Below are 25,553 nucleotides of genomic sequence, written 5' to 3' on the forward strand. Positions count from 1 at the left end.
ACTTGTACTGTAACTATAGCGCCTAGATGCCTGAGGGCTTTGTGAGCTGCTATAACTATAAAAATAAATACATGATGCAAATCTGTGACACGTCGGGGTGCAGTAAGCAACTGTTTTATACAATTATTTATTGAAACTTTTAAAAATAAAGGCAGATCAAAGTGGACTGCGTTTGTTATTTGATTCAGTGGGAGGGGTGTGGGAAGTAGATTTCACATGTAGTTTTCGGTCAGGTGATCAGCTTCGACATGATTCTGACATTGTTAAAGGATCCGTATTATGCCCCTTTACGGCGGTGGGCAGAGCTGTGCACATTTCCCAAAATTTGCTAAAGCTTTTGAGAGGCTGTGGGGGGATGTTTAACGCACATGTGACCCTCGAGCACACTGTGAATAAGGTGTAACGTACATTCAATGGGCAAAAGTCCTAACGCATGACTTTTACGCATTACATTTACCTTACGCCTCTTGGAAAATGAGCTCCACAGTTTTTAAGGAGAGAAAGCAAACAATGGCACCACAAGTGAGCCGACCATCCACCTGCCTGTGCATGCATGCATGCTAACACTCCTGATTTAGACGTGCCCCGATTATTCAATTGAAACTATTGCTACTTTTTAGTTTCTCCCTCTTTCCGTGAGACGCTCTCCCTCCAAAGCTTTTCAGAGGGCTGCCCGGCACGAAAGCAAAATCACTTGTTACTGTTGCTCGGGATCGAGAAGTGTCTCCAGTTCTGCGCAGCCTCAGTGGAGAGCTGCAGTGCTGATCCATCTCCAGGCAGGCCTTCGTGACCTGTGTCTGCTGTTCTACGCAGCCTCATTGCAGAACTCCAGTCCTAATCCCTTCTCTGGGCATGCCTGTTTGATTAGTATTCCATAGATTGCGCAGCCGCACTGGAGAGCTTCAGTACAGATCCCATCTCTGGGCATGCCTTTGTGAGTAGTTTCTCCTGTTCTGCGCAGCCTCAGTGCAGCGCTGGGACACCACGGGTCACTCGTCTCTCACTAGAGAAAGGCTGTGCTGACCGACTCACGGCTCCCCTGCTCTCTCCCGTCTTAATCACTCCTTTGAATGATCACTGAGGAGAAATGTCTGCACAGGGGTCAGATGAGGTGAGAGGCCTTTGCAGTTGTTTCCTCCTGGGCGGCAGCCATTGCTTCCCACTGGACCCTTTTCTTGAGGTCCACCTTCAGCCATCCCTGGCTATTAACCTAAACATGCTTTGGAGTCTGCGAGTTGTGGTTTCACTCATGTTATGTTCTGTTAAAGGTTCTTGTAGCATGCACTGTTGCCACCTGCGTGGTCTCTTGGCGTTGTGGCGGATCTACAATACAAGGAGCCTGGAGGGGTTTATTAGTCGGATTGAACGGGATGAAAGCGCAGAGAGCTGTGATGTGCTCTTGGCAGGTTCAGTTCGGAGAAACCGGTCACTGAGTGTGGTGTGAGAAACCGGTCACTGAGTGTGGTGTGTTTTCGGTTGCTAGCCGTCATGTGGTGTTGAGGTGAAATAGGCAGATGGGGAGCAGGTGCAAGTGGATCTAGGTCACCTGGCCTAAGCCACACCCCGCCCACTTGGTGCCTTCCTGCTTGCCGCTCTTTACCACCACTTAGCAAGCCTCACCCACCTGATGCCTTCCTGGTTGCTGCTCTTTTTCACCACTTAGCAAGCCCCGCCCACCTGGTGCCTTCCTGCTTGCCGCTCCGTTTGCCTACTTAAGGAGCCCTCCAGCTTCTTTTCCTTTGCAGAAGGGGAGCAGGTACTTCTCCACTCTTTTTGACTGCTTACTCTCTGTTCTCTTCTCCTTTCCCTTCTCCCTTTTCCTATCTCCTCTCCTTACTTTCTTCTATGCACTTACTCTATCAGAATTGTCCCTGGACCTAATATGATGGCAATCTAGTCTGTTTCCTCCAGTCTCCCATTACTGTTTTTTTTCCTCCCCACCCCCTCCAGCGCTATCTGAAATGTCATCAGGCCTAGTATGATAGTCGCTTGTTTGGTTCCTCCCCTGCCTTTCTGCACCCCTCTCCCTCACCTTTTGTTTTTCTCCGGCTCTAGCAGAAATGTTCTCAGGCCTAGTACGGTAGTCGCCTGTATGTTTCCATTTCCTTCTTGCACTATCTGAAATGTCGTCAGGCCGAGTACGATAGTTAATTTCACATCCTTACTGTTCACGGCCTGTAAGAATGTCATTGTATTTTCCCTTGTTCCCTCCCTTGCCTTGAAGCACTTTGAAACACATTGGGCCTCATGACGACCCTGGCGGTCCGGAAATAACGGTGGCGGTAAACCCGCCGCCACTGTTGTTTCCGGACCGCCTGATCCCGACCCCTGCAGGCGGGAGGTGATGTTCCCGCCAGGTCTGACCTGGCGGGTTTAACACCTCCCGCATGCAGGCGGACGAGGAAACACCGGCAGCATTACAAGATGCTGCCGGTGTTTCCATTATCCCGATTCCCATTGAGTCCCATAGGACTCAATGGGAATGGGGATTTACACCATTCCACCTCCGTGATTCCCGGAAAACCGGGGTTGTAATGCCCCGGTAATTCCGGGAATCACGGAGGCGGAATGGTAATACAAGTCCGGCGGTAACCAGGCGGTTTTACCGCCGCGGTTACCGCCGGACTCGTAATGAGGCCCAGTTGTGTATAGGCGCCATATAAATAAACTATCATATCATATGGTTTGTTTCCTTGTCGGGGTACCCTTGTTTCTGGGGACCACACTCCGAGAGCGGCCCCAGTAGGCAGACTGATCACAAAAGCACCGGCACCGTTAGGGACTCCACGGGAATGGCGACTAACATATACCGGGTTCTATGTTGTTTCAACAAAGACCTTTTCATTGAAATATGTTACTACACTGAGCATATTTTGAAACTCATTTCTCTGAGGCAGTTCTTTTTGAACGTGAAAGCCTATGTTAAGCACTTAGAAAATGAAAGTCAGTGAAGGTCAACTGTAGATTTCACAAAGTAAACAGAAAAGGCCGATGTAAGTGGTTCTCATGGGAACAGAGTTGAATGGAGCTTATAGACAGCAAGATAAATGATAGTTTAGATCGTTGTAAATGATCTGCCTCAGAGAGTATATCTAACAGAGGTTTTTGATAATGGGGATACCGCCCCATACCCTCCTTATTTTCTCACTTGAGATATTAGAATTTGTACTTCTTGTTATATATTTGTTTTATATTTCAATACATGCCCTCTCCACTCCGAAAAAAGTTAGTTTTTGGAGTTAAAATCAGATGTTTGAAACAAAAGTTATGGTCCTTCTTTATAAAAAAAAGTTTGTCTTTGATACTTTTTGCCATAATACAATAACGAGGTTAATTGGATTGTTTCACTATTAAGGACATTGGGCCTCATTATGACTTGGGCGGTTTCACTGGCACAGCTGCGACCAGAGTCATGTTTTCCTTCCGGCACCCGGGAATTGGCAATTACCGGGGCATTACAGCCCTGGTGGACCTGGTAATTGCCCATTCCTGGGCACCGGAAACCATTACTCCCCATTCCCATTTGAGTCCTATTGGACACAAATGGGAATGGGGAGGACAGATGCACCGGCACCATTAATACCGTTGCCGGTGCATCCATCATGGTCTTGAAGCGGGTGCCGGTTTGCCCACCAGGTCAGACCTGGCGGGCTGACAGGCACCCGCTCGCAGAACTCGTAGTATGGCAGTACATAGCAACGGTGCCAGTAGCTTACTGGCACCGTTGTTACTGTACCACCATACTTGTAATGAGGCCCATTGCCATGTTACCTATGAATAAAAGGATGACACATTTTAATAGAAAATGCGCTTTTAATTTGTCATGGATATGAAAGCTCATGTATGCTGTACGATTAACAAGCATATATGAATCAAATTACCATCCCTAAGACCATGAGGGCTCGTGCCGGAGGCTCCAGTTTCCCTGCTATTGCTGCAACTGACTGGAACTCACTCCCACCTCACCTCAGAAGCATAGACTCACACATAGCCTTCCGGAAAGTGGTAAAAACATTGCTATTTGGTTAAACAGGGCCCGATTGACCTTGTTACCCTGCCGATATTGTTAGCTACCACCATGCTATGTAACCTATACGGACACCATACGACATACGTGACTTAACCATCTTTGTAACCTACACTGTTAACTTGTGACTTAAGTTACTGTAACCATCTATGTAACTGTTAGGTGTATACTCACTGTAACCTAGAGCCAAAACACTGTTTCCTGTAACTAAGCAAAACCGGCAGGCTGCCGCCAAACTTGCACATTTTTCTGGTGCCCAGGATTGGGCATTTACCAGGGTATTACAACCCGGGCGGACCCGGTATTTCCCCATTGCCAGGTGCCGGAATTCATTACTCCCCATTCCCATTTGAACTTCATAAGGCTCAATGGGAATGGGGAGGTCGATGGCACAGGCACCATTCATGAATGGTGACGGTGCATCTGACATGGTCTGCGGGCTGGTGCTGTTTTGCCCATCAGGTCAGACCTGGCGGGCGGGAGGGCACCCGCCTGCAGAACTCGGAGTATGACGGTCCGGTAACAATGATACTTGCAAGCTAACCTTTACCATTGTTACCAGACCGTCATACTCTCAATGACCCCCATCATCTTGCATCAGCGCCTCGATGCCCTTGGGCTGTTAGTGCACTTTATAAATATAAAAATAAAATAAAATAAGCTGCAAACAATACATTACCATTCTACCCAACTTTTGAAACCAACTGACCACTAGCAACCTCCTTAAAACTAAAAATAACAGCACTTCACAACTAAACAGCAGCATCCTTCGTAAAGAATATGCTCAGTTCATCAGTTAATTTCATAGACATCTGGAGTGCTACCAGGGTCGGACTGGGCCATAAAATTGTCTTGTACACTGATGAAAATGTGGCCCACAGTTGCACATGGCTATTCATTCCTTTTTTTAATTGATATAGTTGTAAAAGTAATACAACCTTTCAATATATTATAATTTATCAAATTAACAATACATTTTATCATCATCTAATCGCATTATACATAAATCATAAAATAGCATCTCATCTAGATAAACCAACTCTTTTAAAAAAGGAAAAAAAATAGTCACTTCAGTTCCACATACATTCCGTGGTCATTCCCCACAAGTTTCAAATTTACAACCTATAAAAATGTTCATTCGATGAGAGTGATACATTATCCAATTTTTTTTTACAATTCATTAATATAGCATTTAGTGTCAATGAACAGCAGAAGATAATAAAAAGTCGGAGACAAGCAAAAAGAGAAAAAACAAAAAACAAGTGCTAAAATTCAACTTCTATTCTATAACTTCGTCTGTTGGATCAGGTTCAGATCGTACAGGCATCAAAATGCGATTAACCCTATTATTTCTCCACTTACCGGACACATTTAACCATGGGATCTACTATAGCACTTCCACATTTATATAGTCTTATGGAGTGTTATAGGAGGTTACACCGCTTGTCTCAACTCTAATTAAAAGAGATATTAAACAATAGCTATTCTAACCAAATTTTTCGTTGCTTGAAATAGAAAATTCCATAAAATTGCTAAGTCTCTAATATGAAAGGTTTCACAGTGTTTTTTTAGAATACATTCTCAGTGATCATTTAACTGAAGACATTCAGTGGGAGACTGTGGGCCTCATTACAACCACAGCGGTAGCCGTGCCTGTAAAACTGACACAGCTGCAGCCGGAGATGCACCGCGGCCCGGCACCTGCGAATGGACAATTACCGGGTTATGCCGAGTTCGAAGGACCCAGTAATTGCCCTTTTGCGATTGCCCGTCTCGGTAGATCTCTGATGAGCACACTAGCCCATGACCACCATAAGGTGACAAGTCTACCAAACTGACTACACTAACCTTTTGACTAGCCTCTGTGTCGACTATCTGACTTCACATCAGATAGTCCTGGGTTCTACCTCTGCTCAATAAGCAGACCTTAGACCCATCCATCCCCACAAATTATAGACCCATCACCACAGTACCGTTCCTCCTTAAAATAATCAACAGAGTAGCGTACCTGCACATTCAGAACTACCTTGAAACAGGCTCCCGCCAATCTGGATTCAGGCCACAACACGGAACAGAAACTGCATTAATCGACCTAAAAACTCACATTGACGAGCTTAAGGACAAAGGCAAAACAGCCATGCTGCTCCTCCTCGATTTGTCGGTGGCTTTCGACTTGGTGGACCTTGCAGTCTTATGCAAAAACTTAGCCTCGGCAGACCACTTCGAGCGACGCAATAGCCTGGGTCCAGTCCTTCCTAGAAAATAGAACAATGAAAGTATTTTCCCCTGCTGCTTCAGCAGACCCGATTCAGACTACCTGCAGCGTTCTACAAGGATCATGTGTCTTGCCCACTATGTATAACATTTTTACCAAGCCCTTATCCGACAAATTGGACATACTGGGTGTCACCTACATGAACTATACAGATGACACCCAGATCCTCATACCCCTGTCGGGCAATTTTGGCCCTTAGAACTGACCAGACCTATCCCAGCTTCAGGCGCAATACTTTAAACTGGCTATGTTCTAATGACATATGATCCCACGTTATACCCTTCATATATACCTATGTAGCTGCCTTATTTATGTAACTTACTGTATACCATCACTGTACTCTGCTTGTATTTCTTTTCTTCTTCTTGCTCCCTGTATTGTACTGATACCACTGTGTAACTAAGCTGTAAGTATGCTTGTACCTGTTGCACTCAGCTACCTAAGGGTTCGGTGCAGATTACCAAATAAATAAACAAACAAACAATATGTGGGTATGTTGTGAGTTCCAAGCATCTTCTAAGAATTATTTTTGTATATTTTTGTCCTGTCTGTTTAATTTGCTTTTCTTTGGCCTTGGGAACACATGTTATACATCAAATATCACTGAGCGAAAAAACACGTATTGGTCTTAGTTGTCTTTGTTGTAGTGTGTAGCTGCTGGAACAGTATTTGCTGAATAATACTAATGTTCATGTTCTAGGTATATGTAATGTGTGAGATTGTATACTCTAAGATTCAAACATCAGAGCGACCCTTCGAGTATTAGGCTGAAGAGCAATTCTCAAGAATTAAGTATTACTTATTATATAGGACTGGCCCGTGTGTCTTTTATAGTCCGTTCCTTCATTGGACTAAATATAGTACCGTGGACCCATTTGTGCTGTCTGAGACAACACATGATCCAGCACTTGTGTAATATCTACTTGTGGTTTCATGAATTTAGCAGGATGTGCACAGTTTAACATGAGTGGCAGCAGAGGGGAGAGAACAGGCATTCAGCACACCATCTTCCCAAGACATCATTATCAATAGCGTTATTATGTATAACAATGGCAATTTTTCTCTTTTCCCAATGCCATATCGTCCCACTGTAGCCTCACAGCAGAGGATTATGGATTTCATATTCAATAGCTCTGATTTCATGGGCAAGGGTTCCAGTGTTTTCTCTCCCTCCTCTGGGTCATATCAGAACTGAGGGAAGCAAGAAAAGCCCAGCACCCCACCCATATACAAAAATAGCTTCCCTGACAGTGCAGGAGCCGTGATTCTGGCTGTTTGTGAAAGCTTTGGCCCTGTTGCTGCCGCCGGCCACACTGCATTTGGCTGCATCGGAGCCATGGTTCTGGTATTGCACTGTCATGGCGATGGTCAGCGGTTATTTCTTATTTTAAAATGTTTATATTATTGTGCATTTGTTAAGGTGCTTATACAGTGAGACATTGGGCCTCATTACCACTGTTCCGGCTCTTGATATCCCGGTGCCACTGGTACATTACAAGTCCCAGCAGCCCCGGATGTCAGGCGCCGGAAAATGTTGTTCCTCATTCCCCTTGGGGAGACGGAAGCACCGGCACTGTTGATAACAGTTCCAGTGCTCCATGAAATCTCTGCAGGCGGTGCCTTTACGCCTGGTAGGTCAGACCTGCCAGGCTTAACAGTCACTGCCCGCAGATTCAGAGTGTAGCAGTCTGGAAAGGGTGCTGGTACATTGCAGCCGGCACCCTTACTTCCGGACCGCCACACTCATAATGAGACCCATTGTGTTTCAAAACTCCCAGAGGGCAAAGGGAGGGTACATGGGCAATAGAATAAAATAATGCACAGGATAGAGGTGGTCCTACTAGATGAGCTTTTATGATCATGCAAGTGCAGAGAGAGAGAAGGGGCGCACACTAATGGGGGGGAAGTGCTAATGAGATTCCCGGGGGTTGGGGGGAGTGCCAGGCAGTAAGTTGCTGGGTACCGGTTAATTGCTAGCCAGAGGTCGCATAGAAAAGAATGGTCATCTGCCAATACAAAGTGCAGTCCTGTGAGGGAACACAGGCCAGTGGGTGCCCAAGGGCCAGTGTTTGGAGCGGGAGGGGCTGCAGGCGATTTGGAGGACTGCCATGACTCAGGAGGAAACATAAGGGCCCAGGCCACCAATCTCAGCGACTGAGAGGTTTAGCACGGGAGGGGAAGGAGGCAGGAGGAGGTGAAGAGGAAGGTCTTCAGGCACTTCTGGAATTTGAGGTGATCTGGCTCAAGAGGGAGGGGGGAGGCTGTTCCAGAGGAGGGAACCGTCCGAGGAAAGAGACCGGCCACCAGCTCGCCACTTAGGAAAGCGCTTGACACACAGAGAGTTTAAGCCAGAAGAACATAAGGACCTGGAGCGAGAGTAGTTGGTGAGAGCAGATTGTAGATAGTGTGGTGCCTGGCCCCAAACAGCCTTATGGATGATGCAGAAGGATTTGAATTTGATCCTTGCCACAACCAGGAGCAAGTGGAGGGATTTTTATCACTGGAGAGATACGGTCCCTGGGCTTGGGGCTAAGGATAAGTCTTGCAGCCTTATTCAGGATAAGTTGGAGGGGGCAGAGAGAGTAGGAGGGTTGATTAATGAAGAGGCTGTTGCAGGAGTCCAGTCTAGACAATATCAGGGCTCTAGAGACATTGAGCTTCTGGGGAAAGGCGAGGAAAGGTGGACTTGGAAATGGGCCTTCTTGGCAAGGTCCATGATATGAGGGAGGAAAGAAAAAGAGGAGTCGAAGATGACTCTGAGGTTTCTGGCTTCAGTAGAAGGAGGTGGGGGAGCCCATAGAGGGCGACCAGAGGGAAGGGAGGAAGGTGGAAGCAGGAATCCCAATAGGAAGGATCTCACTCTTGCTGGCATTGTTGCAGAGGTTGTTGGAAGCACACCAGGACTGGATAGCAGAGAGGCAGTCAGAAATTGTAGAGATGGTAGCAAGAGGGTCAGAAGGAAGTTTGAAGAAGAGTTGGGTGTCATCTACATAACACTGGAAGTGGGGTGAGAAAGTAGAAATAAGGTGAGCCAGTGGCACGAGATAGACGTTAATGAGCCAGGGTGAGAGGTTGGAGCCCTGGGGGATGCCACATATAGAGATGGAGGTGGGAGAGGCGAAAGAGCCCAAGATCACGCGTGGGAGGGACGGTCGGTGAGGAAGGAGGTCAGCCAGTCCAGTACCCACTCGGAGATTCCAAGAGCATCATGGAGTCCTTTTATGAAGATGGAGTGGTTGACAGTGTCAAAAGCAGAGGAGAGATTGAGTAGAATGAGAACAGCAGGAGAGTTGGGCCCTGATTCATGGAATTTTTTGCATGTAAAACAGGGATTTGCGTGCCATTCTGTCCGCAAATCCCTGTTTGACTAATGGGGATTTACAGGCAGAATGGCACGCAAATCTCTGTTTTACACGCAAATAATTCCATGAATCAGGGCCTTGGAGTCCAGAGGTGCATGCAGTTCTTCATGGGTGTTCAGGAGAGCAGTTTCCGTGCCTCCGGATGCTCTGAATCCAGATTGATGGTCGTGGAGGCAACCAACCAGCTCAGTATGCTGAGTCAGTTGTGGGAGGACCAATTTCTCCAGTAGTGGGGGTGATATAGATGGGGCGATAGTTGGCCGGACATGAGGAGTCTGCAGGAGGATTTCCTAGGAGGGGGCCACAAGAGAGTGCTTCAGGGAAGAACCCAGTAGCAAGAGAGTGAGTACAGAAATCAGTAAGTGCAGGGGTGAGGGAATCGATGTTGTCTTTAATAGTTCTGGAAGAACAGGGGGGACCTGTTTGGAGGAGACCCTCATAGAGCGGGCATCCCTAGAGACCTCGTCCGATGTGATCGGAGAGAAAGAGTAGAGGAAGGGGGAGGGGGAAAAGGGATGGGAGGATGTCCTGAGTTTTAGTAGAGAAGTGGGTGGCCAGTGCAGTGCAGATGGCGGGATAGGCCAGAGAGGGAAGGAGGCATGGTGGAGACTGCAGAGGGATTGGTTAGTTCCTTGCAGATTTTACAGACTTCAGCTGTGTTATTGGATGCACCTGAGAAGCAAGCCTGAATGTGGACTCTCTTCTTGGAGCGAATGGAGAGACGATATTGCCTTTGGAGATGGCAACAGACCAGTTTGTCAGAGGATGAGCTTGAAGTCTGCCACTTCCGCTCCGCAGCTCTGCACTTGCGCTTCAGAGCTTCGAGATCAGAGTCGTACCAGGTGTTCCGCTTGGTGACATGTTTCACGCCGATCCTTTTGACTGGGGCTAGGATATCGAGAGTGTTGCTGATGGAGAGGTGGAAGTTGCTAAGAGCAGCATCAGAGGTAGCAGTTGACACTTGTGGCCAAGAACAAGGTTGGCATAAATGGTGGAGGTGAGGTCAGGGGGCCAAGAGGGCCCAAGTGAGTGAATAGGAGGGAGTGGTCTGACCAGGAGAGAGGGGTGGAGAGAGAGTGGGGAGAGCAGAAGATCAGTGTGGATGAAGGCATTGAGAGTTTGTCTAGCAGAGTGGGTAGGACCAGGGAGGGGGAGAATGGAGAGGGAGAGTGAGGTGCAAAGGTCACAGAAGAGAGTGGTGGCCATGAATGAAGAGTCAAGGTTGATGTTTAAATCACCCAGTAAAAGCAATTTACAGGTAGATGACAGGAAAAAGGAGGAGAAATCCACCCATTCTGAAAGGAACACTGTGATGGAGCCAGGTGGTCGATAGATAGTGGCAATGGTCAAGGGTGAGGTAAGAGAGATGACAAGCTTGACAGACCAGGCTCTTGAAAGAGGAGTTAGGCTGGGTGGGTATAAAGGAAGAAGGGACCCACTCAGGGAACATTAGGGCAACCCCACCACCATCTTGGTTGGGGGCGTGGCTTAGAGATGATCTTGTAGCCATCAGGGAGAAGGGAGTCAAAAGCAGTGACTGAGCTGGCCTTGAAACATGTCTCAGTGAGGGTGAGGATGTTGAAGTCCAGGTCTTCAAGGAGGAGGCAAATGTCAGCAGAGTGTTTGCAGAGCGGGCATTTAGCATAGCCAGATGAAGTAGGTCTCTGCCTTTTAAAGGTTTTCCCATGGTGTGGTACAGGGGCGTGGTACCCTACACGGACGGGGAGGAAGAGCAGAAAGAGAGGAAGAAGGAGTAGCGGGTGCAGGAAGGAAGTTGATGAGGGATGAAGGGCATCAGTGAAAGAGGAGGAGGTTGGCTTGAGGACCCTGAGCCATGATAGTGCCATTACGATGGACATTAATGTTACATCTGGATGTAGAGAAGCCCGCCAAGAGTACTTCCCATCTACTGCCACCATTAATGGGAGAGGATGCAGCAGGAGAGAGAGTAGAGATAAGGTGAGGAGTTCAGAGATCTGGAGAGGGGACGTACAGAAAAGGGGATACAAGTGACAATATGTCTGGAAGTTGCACTGACTTCGGTGTCAGCTATGGACAGACCAGTTTTAGTGGTCAATAAATCTTTTTTAAACACTTTCCTTCCAGACTTTGTGAGAGAAGTGGGATAGGTGATAGTATAGCAGTTAGAATAGATAGGGTACATGGTGAGTGCCATAGGGGTGGTGGAGAGATACAGGATGGAGACTACAGCATGAGGCTGCACTGCATGGGCAGAAAATCCACCGTCGACCTAGTAGCATAGGGAGAGCAAATAGATATAAGGGTAACACTTGAGCACAGAAGTGTAGATTCTGAGAAAGACCACACCTACAATCAAAATATTCAAAAGGCACACAATGCTATGCAAAAAGGGTGTGTGGAGATGGAAAACACACCTAGATTTGAAATATTCCCAAAAGCGCAGAGTGCAATACAAAATGGGGGTGTGGGGATGGTAAACACACCTAGATTTTGAAATATTAAAAATGTACACAGTGCAATCCAAATTAAGGTGTGGAGATGAAAAACAAACCTACATTTGAAATATTCACAAAGGCACACAGTGCATTGCAAAATGGGGGCGTGGAGATGTAAAACACACCTAGATTTGAAATATTCACAAAGGAACACAATGTAATGCGAAATGGGGTGTGGAGATGGAAAATACACCTGGATTTGAAATATTCATAATATGCACCATTCAATGCAAAATGGTGGTGTGGAGATGGAGAACACATCTAGATTTGAAATATTCACAAAAGCACAGAAGGCAGTAAAGGGAAGAGGTGGGGGAGAGAGTCATATGCCACAGAGGTTGGCTAAAGGCTGGGCTAGGTAAAGAGTTGTGAGTGAGTGGATGAGCCTCGGCCAGATCAGGTCATAACTCACATGTAGTCGGGAAAGAAAAAAGGCTACAGATGGGGTACAAGTTCTTGCCGTAGATGGCTGCCGCCTGGTGAACAGTATTGGTTGGTGGTGCACTCGTTCTTCTTGACTGTGGTTAACTTTATTGTTGCTGTTATATATATCTCCCTCATGCCTTCCCTTCACACCCCCTGGACTGCTGGGCCCTGGGCACAGCTCATGGACTGTGAAAAAGACACAGGGGTGATAGACATCATAACATTATGATTGGGCAGCTATCAGTCATGGGGTATATTCCACCTCGGGGTACCTAATGGCATCATAAACTCGAGCTCCACTTCATTGTCTATCAGATTTCACTAAGACCCTCTAGGTGGAATATAGTCCCATAGTCGATAGTTACTTATTGATAATTCTGTTTTCTCCCAATTAATTCCCTGTTTTAGAAAAATACTGCATCAAGCAGTAAAAGTGAAATTCATGCCGGGTCTCATCTATTCATATTTGGGGGGAAAATACGACTAGATTTGTACTCAATATTGTACATGTAAGTCCGTGTAGGATTCTCCCAACAAGTACATTTTTTCCATGTCTCTCTCCTGATTGGTGAAGGCTCACAAGTGTGGCTTCTCACGGGATAACTCGGTGAGTTTGTGAATGGTGTGTAAAATGAGAAAACAGCTCTGTGCTAGAACTATTGTTTTTAGGCTGTACGATGACATAAAATAATAAAGGGTACCTTTGCTTCTTTCAACAGAGAATGAGCAGCCATCAAAGGATGCATGCTGGGAAGAAGTCCTTTGAGTGCTCGGAGTGTGTGAAAAGCTTCACTTATAAGTCACAACTGCACATGCATCAGAAGATCCATACAGGGGAGCGACCCTACCAGTGTACAGAGTGTGATAAAAGCTTCACTCAGAACCCACATCTGCAGCAGCATCAGAAGAGTCATACAGGGGAGCGACCCTACCAGTGTACAGAGTGCAATAAACGCTTCACTCGGAACCCACATCTGCAGCAGCATCAGAAGATCCATTCAGGGGGGCGACCATACCAGTGTACAGAGTGTGTTAAAAGCTTCACTTATAGCTCAGATCTGGTCACGCATCAGCGGATCCATACTGGGGAGCGACCCTACCAGTGTACAGAGTGTGTGAAAAGCTTCACTCAGAGCCCAAATCTGCAGCAGCACCAGAAGATTCATACTGGGGAGCGACCCTACCAGTGTACAGAGTGTGATAAAAGCTTCACTCAGAGATCAAGTCTTCAGCAGCATCAGAAGATCCATACTGGGGTGCGGTCCTACCAGTGCTCGGAGTGTGATAAAAGCTTTGCTCGGAAATCAAGTCTGCACCAGCATCAGAGGATCCATACTGGGATACGACCCTACCGGTGCTCGGAATGTGATAAAAGCTTCACAGTGAGCTCACATCTGCAGAGGCATCAGAGGAGCCATACTGGGGAACGGCGATACCAGTGTACAGAGTGTGAGAAAAGCTACACTTATAGCACAGATCTGCACCAGCATCAGAAGAGCCATAATGGGGTGCGACCATACCAGTGTACAGAGTGTGAGAAAAGCTTCACTCATAGGTCAAACCTGAACAGGCATCAGAAGATCCATACTGGGGTGCGACTATACCAGTGTACAGAGTGTGGGAAAAGCTTCACTCAGAGCTCACACCTGCAGACGCATCAGAGGATCCATACTGGGGAGCGACCATACCAGTGCTCACAGTGTGATACAAGCTTCACTAAGAGCTTACATCTGCGGCAGCATCAGAAGATCCATACTGTGGGGAAACCCTAATAATGAATAAAGTGCAAAAAAATGTCAGTTTCCTCTAAGGCTTAAACAGTCATCAAAGGATCCATACTGGAATGAGATGAAGCCCTGTGAGTGCACAGGATGTGGTAAGCACTGTAATCGTGCATCAAACCTGATGACTCATAACAGATCCCACACTGGATTGAAACCCTATCAGTGTACAGAGTGTGAGAAGAGCTTCACTCAGAGAACATGTCTTTACAGGCATCAAAGATGCCATACTAGAGAGCGACCACACCAGTGTACAGAGGCGGAGAAGCTTCATTCATATAGTTAAAAGCCATGTATATGTTGGACAAGGACTTCCATGACACAGTGCATTGTTTATTGGAAATAAAATTAAGAGATATTTTGCAAAGAGAAGCGTTCCACAAGTGTCCCATCCGAGGCTGGAGGTGATATAGGGGCCAAAAAGTGGAATTCCCTTCCAACCACTGTTCCATTTGCTGATCATTATCTGATCTTTTTGGAATCTTGGAAGTCCTGCATAAGCAGTCCTGCTGCACTCTCCTGTGGTCCAAGCACTCTGCGCACGGACAACTTTTGGGTGAATGGTGCATGTTATAAATATGTTAAATAGAAACAGTTCATGAGTTAAGCACCCACAGTGAATATCTACTTATAACATGCCTGGCATGCAGCATTGAAGTTTGCAACAATCTATTGGTTATTTAGAAAAGGAGTTTGTTATAGTCAAGCAAGATCTGAAAAACCTAACTACTGTAAGTTAGCGGCCCCCCAGTGTGCAGCAAAACTCCCCCACAATGAGAGAGAAGAAAAGGTGGACACACCCCAGGAGGGAATGAGACCAGGACAAAGTGCGGGTGAATTTAGAAGTAAATCTTTATCTAAGTAAAATAGGGCATGCAGAGAACTCTGCAACTCTCAGAGCGCTCTGCCAAACAAACGATAAACATTACATTTTAAACTGTTAGTGTCACTAGTGATGTTCCTCTATAGGTACATTCTGTTACATGGCAATTGGTAAATGGAATGGAAACAGTATGGAAGTGTAGGGGCCGGGCCAGCAGGATTGGCTGGTAGATTGGACATCCAGCAGGCATCACGCGGGTCTGCGGGGCTTGGTCTTGCGAGGTGAAGGTCAGGCCGGATCCATGGTGTAGCAATGCTTTCCTGACTGACACATTTACTCTTGTGGCCACACGCACTCAGACCTGTAGTACCATATTATGATATACGTTTTAGGCTATGTCATCATAAAATACAACACAATAAAAGAAATACCTCACGGGTTCAGGTGGATTATCAGCAGGGCACATTTCTGGGATACCTCTATAATTCTATTTTGTTAGATCTAGTGGGGGACAGCATCAAGACATGTTAGTACAAAAAGCAATATATTGCCACTTTGGTCTGCCGGGGTTGGGGTGAGCGGGGATATCATTTGGTCAGAGGGCACACAACTGGTACATCAAACAGAACTTAGGTTGAAGGGGCTTGGGGCACATTTCTCGACCAGGGGGTCTGCTGACACCATGTTAGATTTACTGAGACGGATGGTTTTTTCCCTGCCTGAGCTCTGGCTCAGTTCATCCACTGGGAAGTGGTGCGACAAGGAAGGCGAGAGATACAGTGGTTGATGTGTTACTTCTATTCACAAACTTCCGTGGGAACAGGCCTGCTACTGCTGTGGCAGGGGGAGGGAGGAGGGCCTGGCTGGCTGTCTATGCGCGGCCCCAGAGGGTGAGAGGTGCAGGGCTGCAGTTTGGCATTTTCAGGCTTTCTGTTTTAGAAAATGGAGTCAGTAACCAAACAAAATGGAGTCCATACTTAGACCAAGAGTACAGGGTTAGGGACCAGTCAGAATGGGATTGTATGCGATGCACTGATATGTAGGTCAGAGGCTGCCCAGCTTCCTTGGCCATTGGTGCTGTGCCCGCCACGTACCGAGTATAGTCGTGCATATGCGGGGCTAGAATGGATGGGAGGGGGGTTGGACGGACCCTTCCTTCCATACACTACTTTGAGGAATGCACCTGTGGGTCGACCACCAGACAGGATCGCTGTAGCTACTCATTTACCACTAACTAATCAAATGCCTGCTGCTAACCAAATCCAATTTTCCAGGTGATTGAAAATCATATTAAAAGCCATTCATTCCCAATCATGGGCCAAATGCCACCTAGAAATTATGGGGCAAAAGGCCCCAAAACCTCAGATGATGTACCTCATACTGTAATGGGGAATAGTTATCATCTTTAGAAAAAGATCAGAAAAGACAAACAGCCCCATTAATACCTCCTGATTATAACCATAGAGGAGGAGTATTATGCGCGACTAATGTACCAAAATCAATATCAGGATAACAGGAGGGGAAAGACAATCTTATCAATACATGTATATATTGGATACACCATCAGAAACACTGCTTGTCAACCGTGAGAGATGATACTATTGAAGCTAGGGGGTTTTCATGCCCTTGGGGAAGGTGGCAAAGATTATGGGCCTCATTACACGGTAGGCGGTAAACCATGGCGCTATTAGCGCCATGGTTCATGCCAGTAATTTACCGGTACCGCCTTGGAGGAAAGGGGAAATTACCGCCCTATTCCATGGTTGGGAAGGTGGTAATTCCTCCTTCCTCCATTGCCCTTCCCCATTCCCATTTTTGCCCCATAGGGCATAATGGTAATGGGGAAGACGCTAATTACGGTACCGCAAATTGCGGTACCGTAATTAGCTCCCTGGTCCCTTTGCGAGTTGGATTTTTAATGCCTGCAAAAAGCAGGCGTTAAATTCCCCAACCCGCAAAGGGACCTCGTAGTAAGGCGGTAAGGATTTACCGGTACCAGTAAAATACCGGTACCGGTAAACCCTTACCGCCTACCGTGTAATGAGGCCCTATATCACAATTACCTTCATAATGAGGAACTTGCGTAGGGGCTTCTATCAATTGACTTCTGCACTATTCCTCCTGCAGGCCTTCACATTGAGAGGAGAGGTCCATCCGCAGTTGATTTAATCCATGCAGAATCTGCTACCGACCCTTGCCCAACCCAGAAGCAATACCCTTCAACATCACATGAATCAGCGTTTGGCATTCCACTCCCTGTTTGCCAGTTGTTTGTAATACTATTAAATGAACACAAGAGAGGTATCTTATGCAGTAGCTGAATGTGGTGTCTTGGAACACAGCTGGCCGGCCCAAACATCTGTATGACCTCGATTGGGTTGATTTTCTTAGATCTTTAGACGTCTATGCTTACAGGAAACCTGTAGCACTCTATATTTGTAGGGTTATATGTGTTTCACGGTTCTGCAGTCTTTCCCTCTCGTGAAATGGGATGGCCAAGCGATGGGCTATGTATGTGGGTTAGTGCAAAATTGAATGCCCACATAAAATGTATCGATACAGGCTCACCAGATATACATGGCCTATTTATTGAAATCCCAGGAGGTGATACTCGTTTGCTATTCAACATCTATAACAGTACAGTCCCTAGGGCTTATATGGTATGCGGACATTATATAACATTTAGGTGGGTGATGAACAAAACAAAACAATTTTGTTATTTGTCAGAAATGTAAACCTTCAGTATGGACTCTTACATGAAATTTCCGTTCCTATTGAGGAGGACTTGATTTGGGACAAGTCTCCCCTAACTCCACCATAGCAAATGAAATCCTATACATTTCCCCTTACAGACTTCCCAGCTTTTTTATAATTTGGATATTGGGGTGACGACTAAATGGTGATGTACCACCTGAGCCTATTTATCATAACGCCAGGGCTATAAGCAATATTGATTATATACTAATTGCTATAATAAACTAGAAGCCTGCAAAGTCATTAGAAGTTTTCCAAAGAGGTGAAAGTGTTCACTACCCCTTGACTATAACCCTAGCCACAGACTTCACAAATGTATATTGTTTGAGACGGCCCATGTGTTACATCCCTCAGTAAATAATAGGCGTTTGAGATGGGAAGACTGTGACCTCAAGAATATTCTTCTGCTGATTTATCATAAATTATTTAAATTGTTTCTAACGCTCAACATCCTGATCCTAGTCTCATATGGTGTTCGTATGAAAGGGTCACCTCTAGTCTTGTTCCCTTTTTCATAAAGTAGTGACCTCTATCCAACTGAAGAGGGAGTCCCAGTTTGACAAGGATTGCAAGAAGAAAAGAAATAAACTAGTTTTATCACTTCAAATCAGACATTACATAGATAATGGCCCTCACTATAACTCTGGCGGTAGCCGTGCCCTTATGGTCAGACCAGGCGTGCAGTCCGGCACCTGCAAGCAGAACTCGTAGTGTGGTGGGGAGGTAACAACGGCGCCGGTAGCACTACTGGCGCCGTTGTTGCCTTTCTGCCACACTCAAAATTAGGCCCAATGACTCAGTTAGAAACTCGACGATAGAATGGAAGTGTCTGATACAGGAAAAAAACTCAAAAAGTCAGAAGACATTGGGAAGCAGTATTATTGCCCTCTAGTTCTAAGTAACCAAGTACTTTCTGGGTTCTAGTATTCAAAGGTACCTACTGCAAGGAACAGCTTTTGCCTTCCTCAATAACTGAAAACATGTGTTGCAGGTATTTCTCAATCCTTTACCTGGAGGACTGAGAGCCCTTGCCTACTAACAATGATGATTAGATGAGTCTTTACAGCACTACGGAATATTGCCTGCCCTTGGAATTTACTCTTTCAGAGGTTCTTGCTGCAATTAACTCCAGGCCCTGACCAGATACCAGTTGACCTTGATAAAGAAGAACCAACTGGCTGATGCCCTTATTAACTGCTGCTTTCTAATGCCATAACACATTTAGGGAAACCCCATGACTCATATAAACCCACTGCGATTGTTCCAGTCTATAAGAAGTGGGGCCGAGACCGACCTGAAAATGACAGGCCAATTTTACTGCTGGATGCCAGCTGTAGAATGTATGCGAACCCCTGTTACTTATATTAGGAGATTGGATTAATGACACATCAGGCATCCCCAAGGATGTTTTACTAGGGGGGGTGAGTACACAAGTGTTTAGGCGTATTTTAATTACATACATTTCATTGAAGGGGGTGCCTCATGCTGCATGCTCTCAACTCTCGCTCTGCTGTCAAAACCTCCTCTGACATCTGCCACCTGCTTGAAGAACTAGACCTTGATGTCCTTGGTCTTGCTGAGAAATGGTTCACGGCCAGCTCTGTCACAAGCTTTGACACTCTCCTCCCTGAGGGCTACAAGATCCTCTCCGCACCCAGATCCTCCCGGTCCAGTGGGGGGGGGGAGGTAGCCTTGATCTTTCCTGAGTGGATTCCTGTCTCTATCATTCCCACTCAGACCTACTCCTCTTTTGAATGCCTTGTCTGTAGGCTCTCTCTCACCTACACATTCTCTTGTTGTGGCTACCATCTACCGGCCTCCTGGTCAAATCACCTCTTTTCTCTCTGAATGAGCGGATTTCTCCTCCTCCCTACTGGCCTCTACCACTCAACTCCTCCTCATTGGTGGCCTCAATATACATTTAGACTCTCTTTGTTCCTCCTCTGTACTCTTCTGTGACCTCTGCGACTCCCTCTCCCTGGCCATTCTCCCCTCTAGCCCAACTCATTCTGCAGGGCACACACTTGCAGGGTAATTCATAGAATTTCGCTGAAAAGTGTCGCAAGCGGCTGGCGCAGAGTGTCCGCGTGCGATTGACTGCGCCAGGCACGTGCGCTAAAACCGATTTCCGCGCACAGCGTATTCATGGATTTCATGCTCCCAAACCAGCCGTGGCGCAGAGTATCGCAGCGACCCTGCAGCAGCGCCAGTAACGCCCCCAAGAACGCCCTTGCGCAAGGAAAAGCCATCAAAATCGCTAAATCATCGCAAAGGGCTGCGCTAACCCTGGACCAGTTACAGGGCTGCCAAACAAGGAACGCAAAGCGGGAAACGTGCATATCAGGGGTACACGTGAAGTCATACACGCGATTAGCCAGGGTACGTGTATTACAGGGGTACGCGGGAAGTTTAACACGCGATTGGCCAGGGTACGTGTATTACAGGGGTACGCGGGAAGTTTAACACGCGATTGGCCAGGGTAAGTGTATTACAGGGGTACGCGGGAAGTTCAACACGCGATTGGCCAGGGTACGTGTATTACAGGGGTACGCGGGAAGTTCAACACGCGATTGGCCAGGGTACGTGTATTACAGGGGTACGCGGGAAGTTCAACACGCGATTAGCCAGGGTACGTGTATTACAGGGGTACGCGGGAAGTTCAACACGCGATTGGCCAGGGTACGTGTATTACAGGGGTACGCGGGAAGTTTAACACGCGATTAGCCAGGGTAAGTGTATTACAGGGGTACGCGGGAAGTTCAACACGCGATTATCCAGGGTACGTGTATTACAGGGGTACGCTGGAAGTTTAACACGCGATTGACCAGGGTAAGTGTATTACAGGGGTACGCGGGAAGTTCAACACGCGATTAGCCAGGGTACGTGTATTACAGGGGTACGCGGGAAGTTCAACACGCGATTGGCCAGGGTACGTGTATTACAGGGGTACGCGGGAAGTTTAACACGCGATTGGCCAGGGTAAGTGTATTACAGGGGTACGCGGGAAGTTCAACACGCGATTAGCCAGGGTACGTGTATTACAGGGGTACGCGGGAAGTTCAACACGCGATTGGCCAGGGTACGTGTATTACAGGGGTACGCGGGAAGTTTAACACGCGATTAGCCAGGGTAAGTGTATTACAGGGGTACGCGGGAAGTTTAACACGCGATTAGCCAGGGTAAGTGTATTACAGGGGTACGCGGGAAGTTCAACACGCGATTAGCCAGGGTACGTGTATTACAGGGGTACGCGGGAAGTTTAACACGCGATTGGCCAGGGTAAGTGTATTACAGGGGTACGCGGGAAGTTATACACGCGATTAGCCAGGGTACGTGTATTACAGGGGTGCGTGGGAATCATCACACGCGATTAGGCTGGGTGGGTCCTCACAGGTGTTCCCTGTACACCCTCCACGGCCCCTGCAGGCAGTCTACAAAACAGGGGACTACCCTGCACACCTGCTCATGTCCCCCTGCACCCCCACCCCCCCAGCAGTGCAGGGGCAGCCTCCACCAGGCCCCCACTCATGTCTCCCACCACCCCCACCCTCCCGCCACCAGGGGCAGCCTCCACCAGGCCCCCACCCATGTCTCCCACCACCCCCCGCCACCAGGGGCACTCTCCACCAAGCCCCCACCCATGTCTCCCACCACCCCCACCAGTGCAGGGGCACCCTCCACCAGGCCCCCACCCATGTCTCCCAACACCCCCACCCACCAGCACTGTGGGGCACGTGGCCAGCAGGCAGTCAGGCAGCAGCAGATGGCAGGTGGGAGCGTGCTCAGGGCTCTGGGGGGCAGTAATTTCGCCTCCTGGCCAGGAGCGTAGTCTCTCGTGTGTGAACGCGTGGACAGCCTGATAGGTAGTGAAATCCCACACGTCAGCAAAGGGCCTTAGCGCGTAAACCCGTCAACAGCATATGCGCGCCTATAGTCATCTGCACGTGCAGGAAATTGTTGCGTGACACGTCCCAGTGTCAAAGCGTGTGATTGGTGAAAATGGATGTACACGTAGAAGTGACAAAGCGTGTGATTGGTGAAAATGGATCTACACGCAGGACTGACAAAGCGTGTGATTGGTGAACGTACACGCCGCGTAAGTGACGCTGTACGTGTGGGCCTGTATATAAGGTACATGTAGAACACCATTTCCTTGTACGTGCTTTTCGTGGAGAGCGAGTGGGTGAAATCTGTACTTCTTGTCGTTTCACACGCGATTTACTTCACGGCGTTTCCAGTTCGTATTCCCTGTTACCTCTGACAGCTTTTTCTCTTTTTTCTCTTTTACTGGTTTACCTGGGCCTGTTCCCTCAAACAGTGTCCCCTTCTACTGTTGTCCTGTCTTCTCAGACAGCGCACACATCTTCTTTTGGCGGGGGTTTAGCCAGCCAAACGCGCTCATTCTTCACGCTCTTTTACCTGGCAGACGGTGAGTCACGCACGTATCCAACTTCTGTGCTTGCCCCGTGTGTTGCCTACCCCTTCAGAGGTCATTCTAGGCTGCGTGTGACACGCATACGTTCATTCTTGTGTTACTGGGTGCCACAGCGTAGTGCAGGTTTTTCTTTCTGCACACGTGGTCTAGGAGGGGTTGCGTGCACGTCATCTCCCTTTTTTGGGCCTCCTGTGCGTTGCGTGACCCGTCATCTTTCCCCAGGGGTTACAATCAGCCGTGCTAGAGCACTAGGGTACAATTACCATCTGGTACCCAACCCCTTTGACCCCCAATTGCCCAGGACAATTGTCTACAGCCACTCCCATACGCACATTAACATCAGTGCCATGGCTGGGAGGCGAGGATTCCGTAAGGGTGGCAAAGGTGGAAGAGCCACAAGTGGTGGCCGTGGTGGATCCGGTAGGGGACGTGGTCGTAACTTGCAGGGTGAGCCTGACCCCCCATGTGTGGAGGACCAGTCAAGGGCACCCATCATCCCCCCCCCCCTCCCCCCCTCCCGTTGAGGCTGAAGTCGCTGACACCATCCATGCTCAGCCCTTGTTGGACCAGCCCATTGTGGCACCAGACCTGGCTGACTCCATGGCTGACTTCCAGGTCAGCAGGGCTACGACACGTGCGCTGGTGCACGTTGATGCCATCATGCCACGTGGATCTGGGGCTGCAAGGTCATCTACTGCACCAAGGAGGCAGGGCGGAGTGGCTGCAGGGGCAGCTGCGGCTCCATCCACCCCAGCCCTCACACACCCAGCCAGGACAGTGTCGGTCCTAGTCCATGCTGCTGACATTCCCCCTGACACCATCACACTCGAGCCAATGCCTGCACCAACTCCCATGCTGAGTGTGCAATCCCACACTCCTGATACAGAGTCCACCAGGGCTCCTGCCCCTAGTGTCCAGAGCGGCGCAGGACACTCAGGATCACCACCACCTTCCAAGCGGAAGAGGAAGAGTGCTCGTCCGGCACAGGCTGATGCCCCAGACACGGCTACACAGTCCGGCCCGTCCAGGAAGCCCAGCTTCACGGATGACGAACTGAATGCACTTGTCGAGTATGTGTCCGGACATGACAACGAGATGGTCATTGTTGCAGGATCCAAGACCACACCTGCACAACGCCAGGCACACTGGCAGACCGTTGCGGACATCGTAAGTGCCCTTGGAATCGTGAGGCGCACAGCCAATGATTGCTATAAGCGCTGGAATGACCTAAAGCGCAGGGCAAAGAGTAAGCTGGCCTCAAGTCATGCCGCAACTCTAGTGACTGGAGGTGGGTCTCCAGTAGTAGACATGGAACTCACTCCACATGAGTCAGTCGCTGGGACCTACGTCACGGAGGAACAGATCCAAGGCGTGGGAGATCTGGCTGATTACGAGGCATTGTCCGGTGAGTGCACATGCATGTGTGTGTCATACATGTGCATGGTGTGTGTGTGAGGGCTTCTGTTTGGGTGCCAGGAGAGAGTGTGTGCGCCTCAGTCGTATGGGTCAGCCATGTGCTTCATGCAATACTTCCTGCGCAGCTGCATTTGGCCATAGCAGTATCCCTTCTGCCAACAGTAGACATCTAGCACAACTGCACGCCAGTTGCCCTTGAAGTGTCACCTTGACACAACAGATTTGCTTATTATTCACTGTTCATTCAGTCAGTTTGTTTGCATTCCACCACTTTCACTAGGCATGTCGCTGTCCACTAGTCACATGTCTGACATGGGTATGGTAAAGGGGAGTGACTTTGTTACCTGGATATCATTTGTACACACATGTCCCTGTGCAATTTGACCATTACAGACTGGCAGCTCCAGGTGAAAAATCTGACCTGTCAGAATCAGAAAAGCTATTACATGCGGGAACTGGACTGAATGAATAGGTGCTGCCCTCCTCTCCATCTTCACTCAATAGCAATGGTACATGCCATCTGTGTGATGGCATGTGTGTTTCACCTGCCAATCACAGGCCAATGTGTGATGCCACTGCCAGGCAGCATGCAGAAAATTTGTTCATCTTCCATCTTGGTGTCATCAGTGTGTGCCGTTTGCCTGCACTTCATACGCAGTGAGGGTGCATGCATGGGAGGGTTTTAGTCATGTGGGACATGTCAATCAAGTACTGGTTCTCTTGCTTCTCAGCCCTCAATGTGTGCCATGGTGCTAATGCCTGTTTCCATTACTTTGTTTTCATGTCTTTGCAGGGGAAGACGCACCTGATACTGCTGGGGTTGTGGAGATGGTGCAGACCCAGGAGGTGTCCCAGGGCCGACCAACCACCAGTGAGGGACGTGGTGTGGTGGTGGGGGAGAACCCACAAGTGCTGCAGGTCGTGCTCTCAAGGGGTGTCTCTGGCTGCACCTCCCCCGAGCTGTACTCAGGTGTTGATTCGGATGAGACCTACGTGCCGTCGCTGGTGAGTGTTCCAGGGAGGGATTCTGTTCTGTCTCACCCACCTGCACCAGGGTCAGTACCCTCCATGGGGATGTCAGTGTTGGCAGCTACGCCTTTGGTGGTTACGGATGCAGGGTCACACTCCGCGACATCTGATCCTGTTCCTGGGCCAGCAGATCAGAGGGGGAATGCAGTCCTGCAGCCTCAGGCAGTGCCGGCACAGCAAGGCGCAGTTCGCCTTGCCCCAGACAGGTGTGGTGCCCGCCGACGTGGTGGCCGTACGCCACCTGGCAATACCGCATGGGAGCAATCCATTTACGGTATGGCTACCCAACAGGCTGCATCATCCGAGATGATGGCTCAGGCCATGGATAGGGTGGCCACTTCCATTGTCCCCCCAGAAAGGCTGATGGAGCGACTAGAGCAGGCAACTGACTCCATCTGCCAGTCACACAGGGAGGACATGTTGGGGTCCAACAGGGACAGGCGGGCGGCACTGGCGACTCTGCAGGAGGCCATCTCCATTGAGTCCCAGGGCCACAGGGAAGCCCTGAGGCAGGAGCTCCTACACCTCAGGACGACTCTTGTTGAGCTTGAGGCTTCCACACACCAAAGGACAGAACAGCAGCTGGAGCGTCTCACCCGTACGCTCTCAGCTGAGATGCAGGCAACGAGGGCGGAGGTCCGGGCATCCCGTGAGTTGTTGCATGGGGACCTCCGCACACTCATCCTCCAGAACCAGACCTACCACACCCGCATGCTTGCAGCCATGGAGGAGCAGACTAGGGCCTTGC

General features: G+C 48.5%; 1 protein-coding gene across 1 annotated transcript in view; it reads left to right on the top strand.

Annotated features, from left to right (window-relative positions):
- Positions 1-976: 976 nt before the first annotated feature.
- The window catches only part of LOC138487551 (zinc finger protein 585A-like), a 154,170-nt gene continuing 129,593 nt past the window's right edge, over positions 977-25,553 (top strand). Inside the window, exons 1-2 of the mRNA XM_069614033.1 lie at positions 977-1,111; positions 13,287-14,336. Of these exons, the coding sequence (XP_069470134.1) occupies positions 1,088-1,111; positions 13,287-14,336 (1,074 nt within the window). The 5' untranslated portion in view covers positions 977-1,087. The remainder of the gene's footprint in view (positions 1,112-13,286; positions 14,337-25,553) is intronic.

The sequence above is a fragment of the Ambystoma mexicanum genome, chromosome 9 (assembly GCF_040938575.1).
Source record: "Ambystoma mexicanum isolate Mex_15411 chromosome 9, UKY_AmexF1_1, whole genome shotgun sequence".
Lineage (NCBI taxonomy): Eukaryota > Metazoa > Chordata > Amphibia > Caudata > Ambystomatidae > Ambystoma > Ambystoma mexicanum.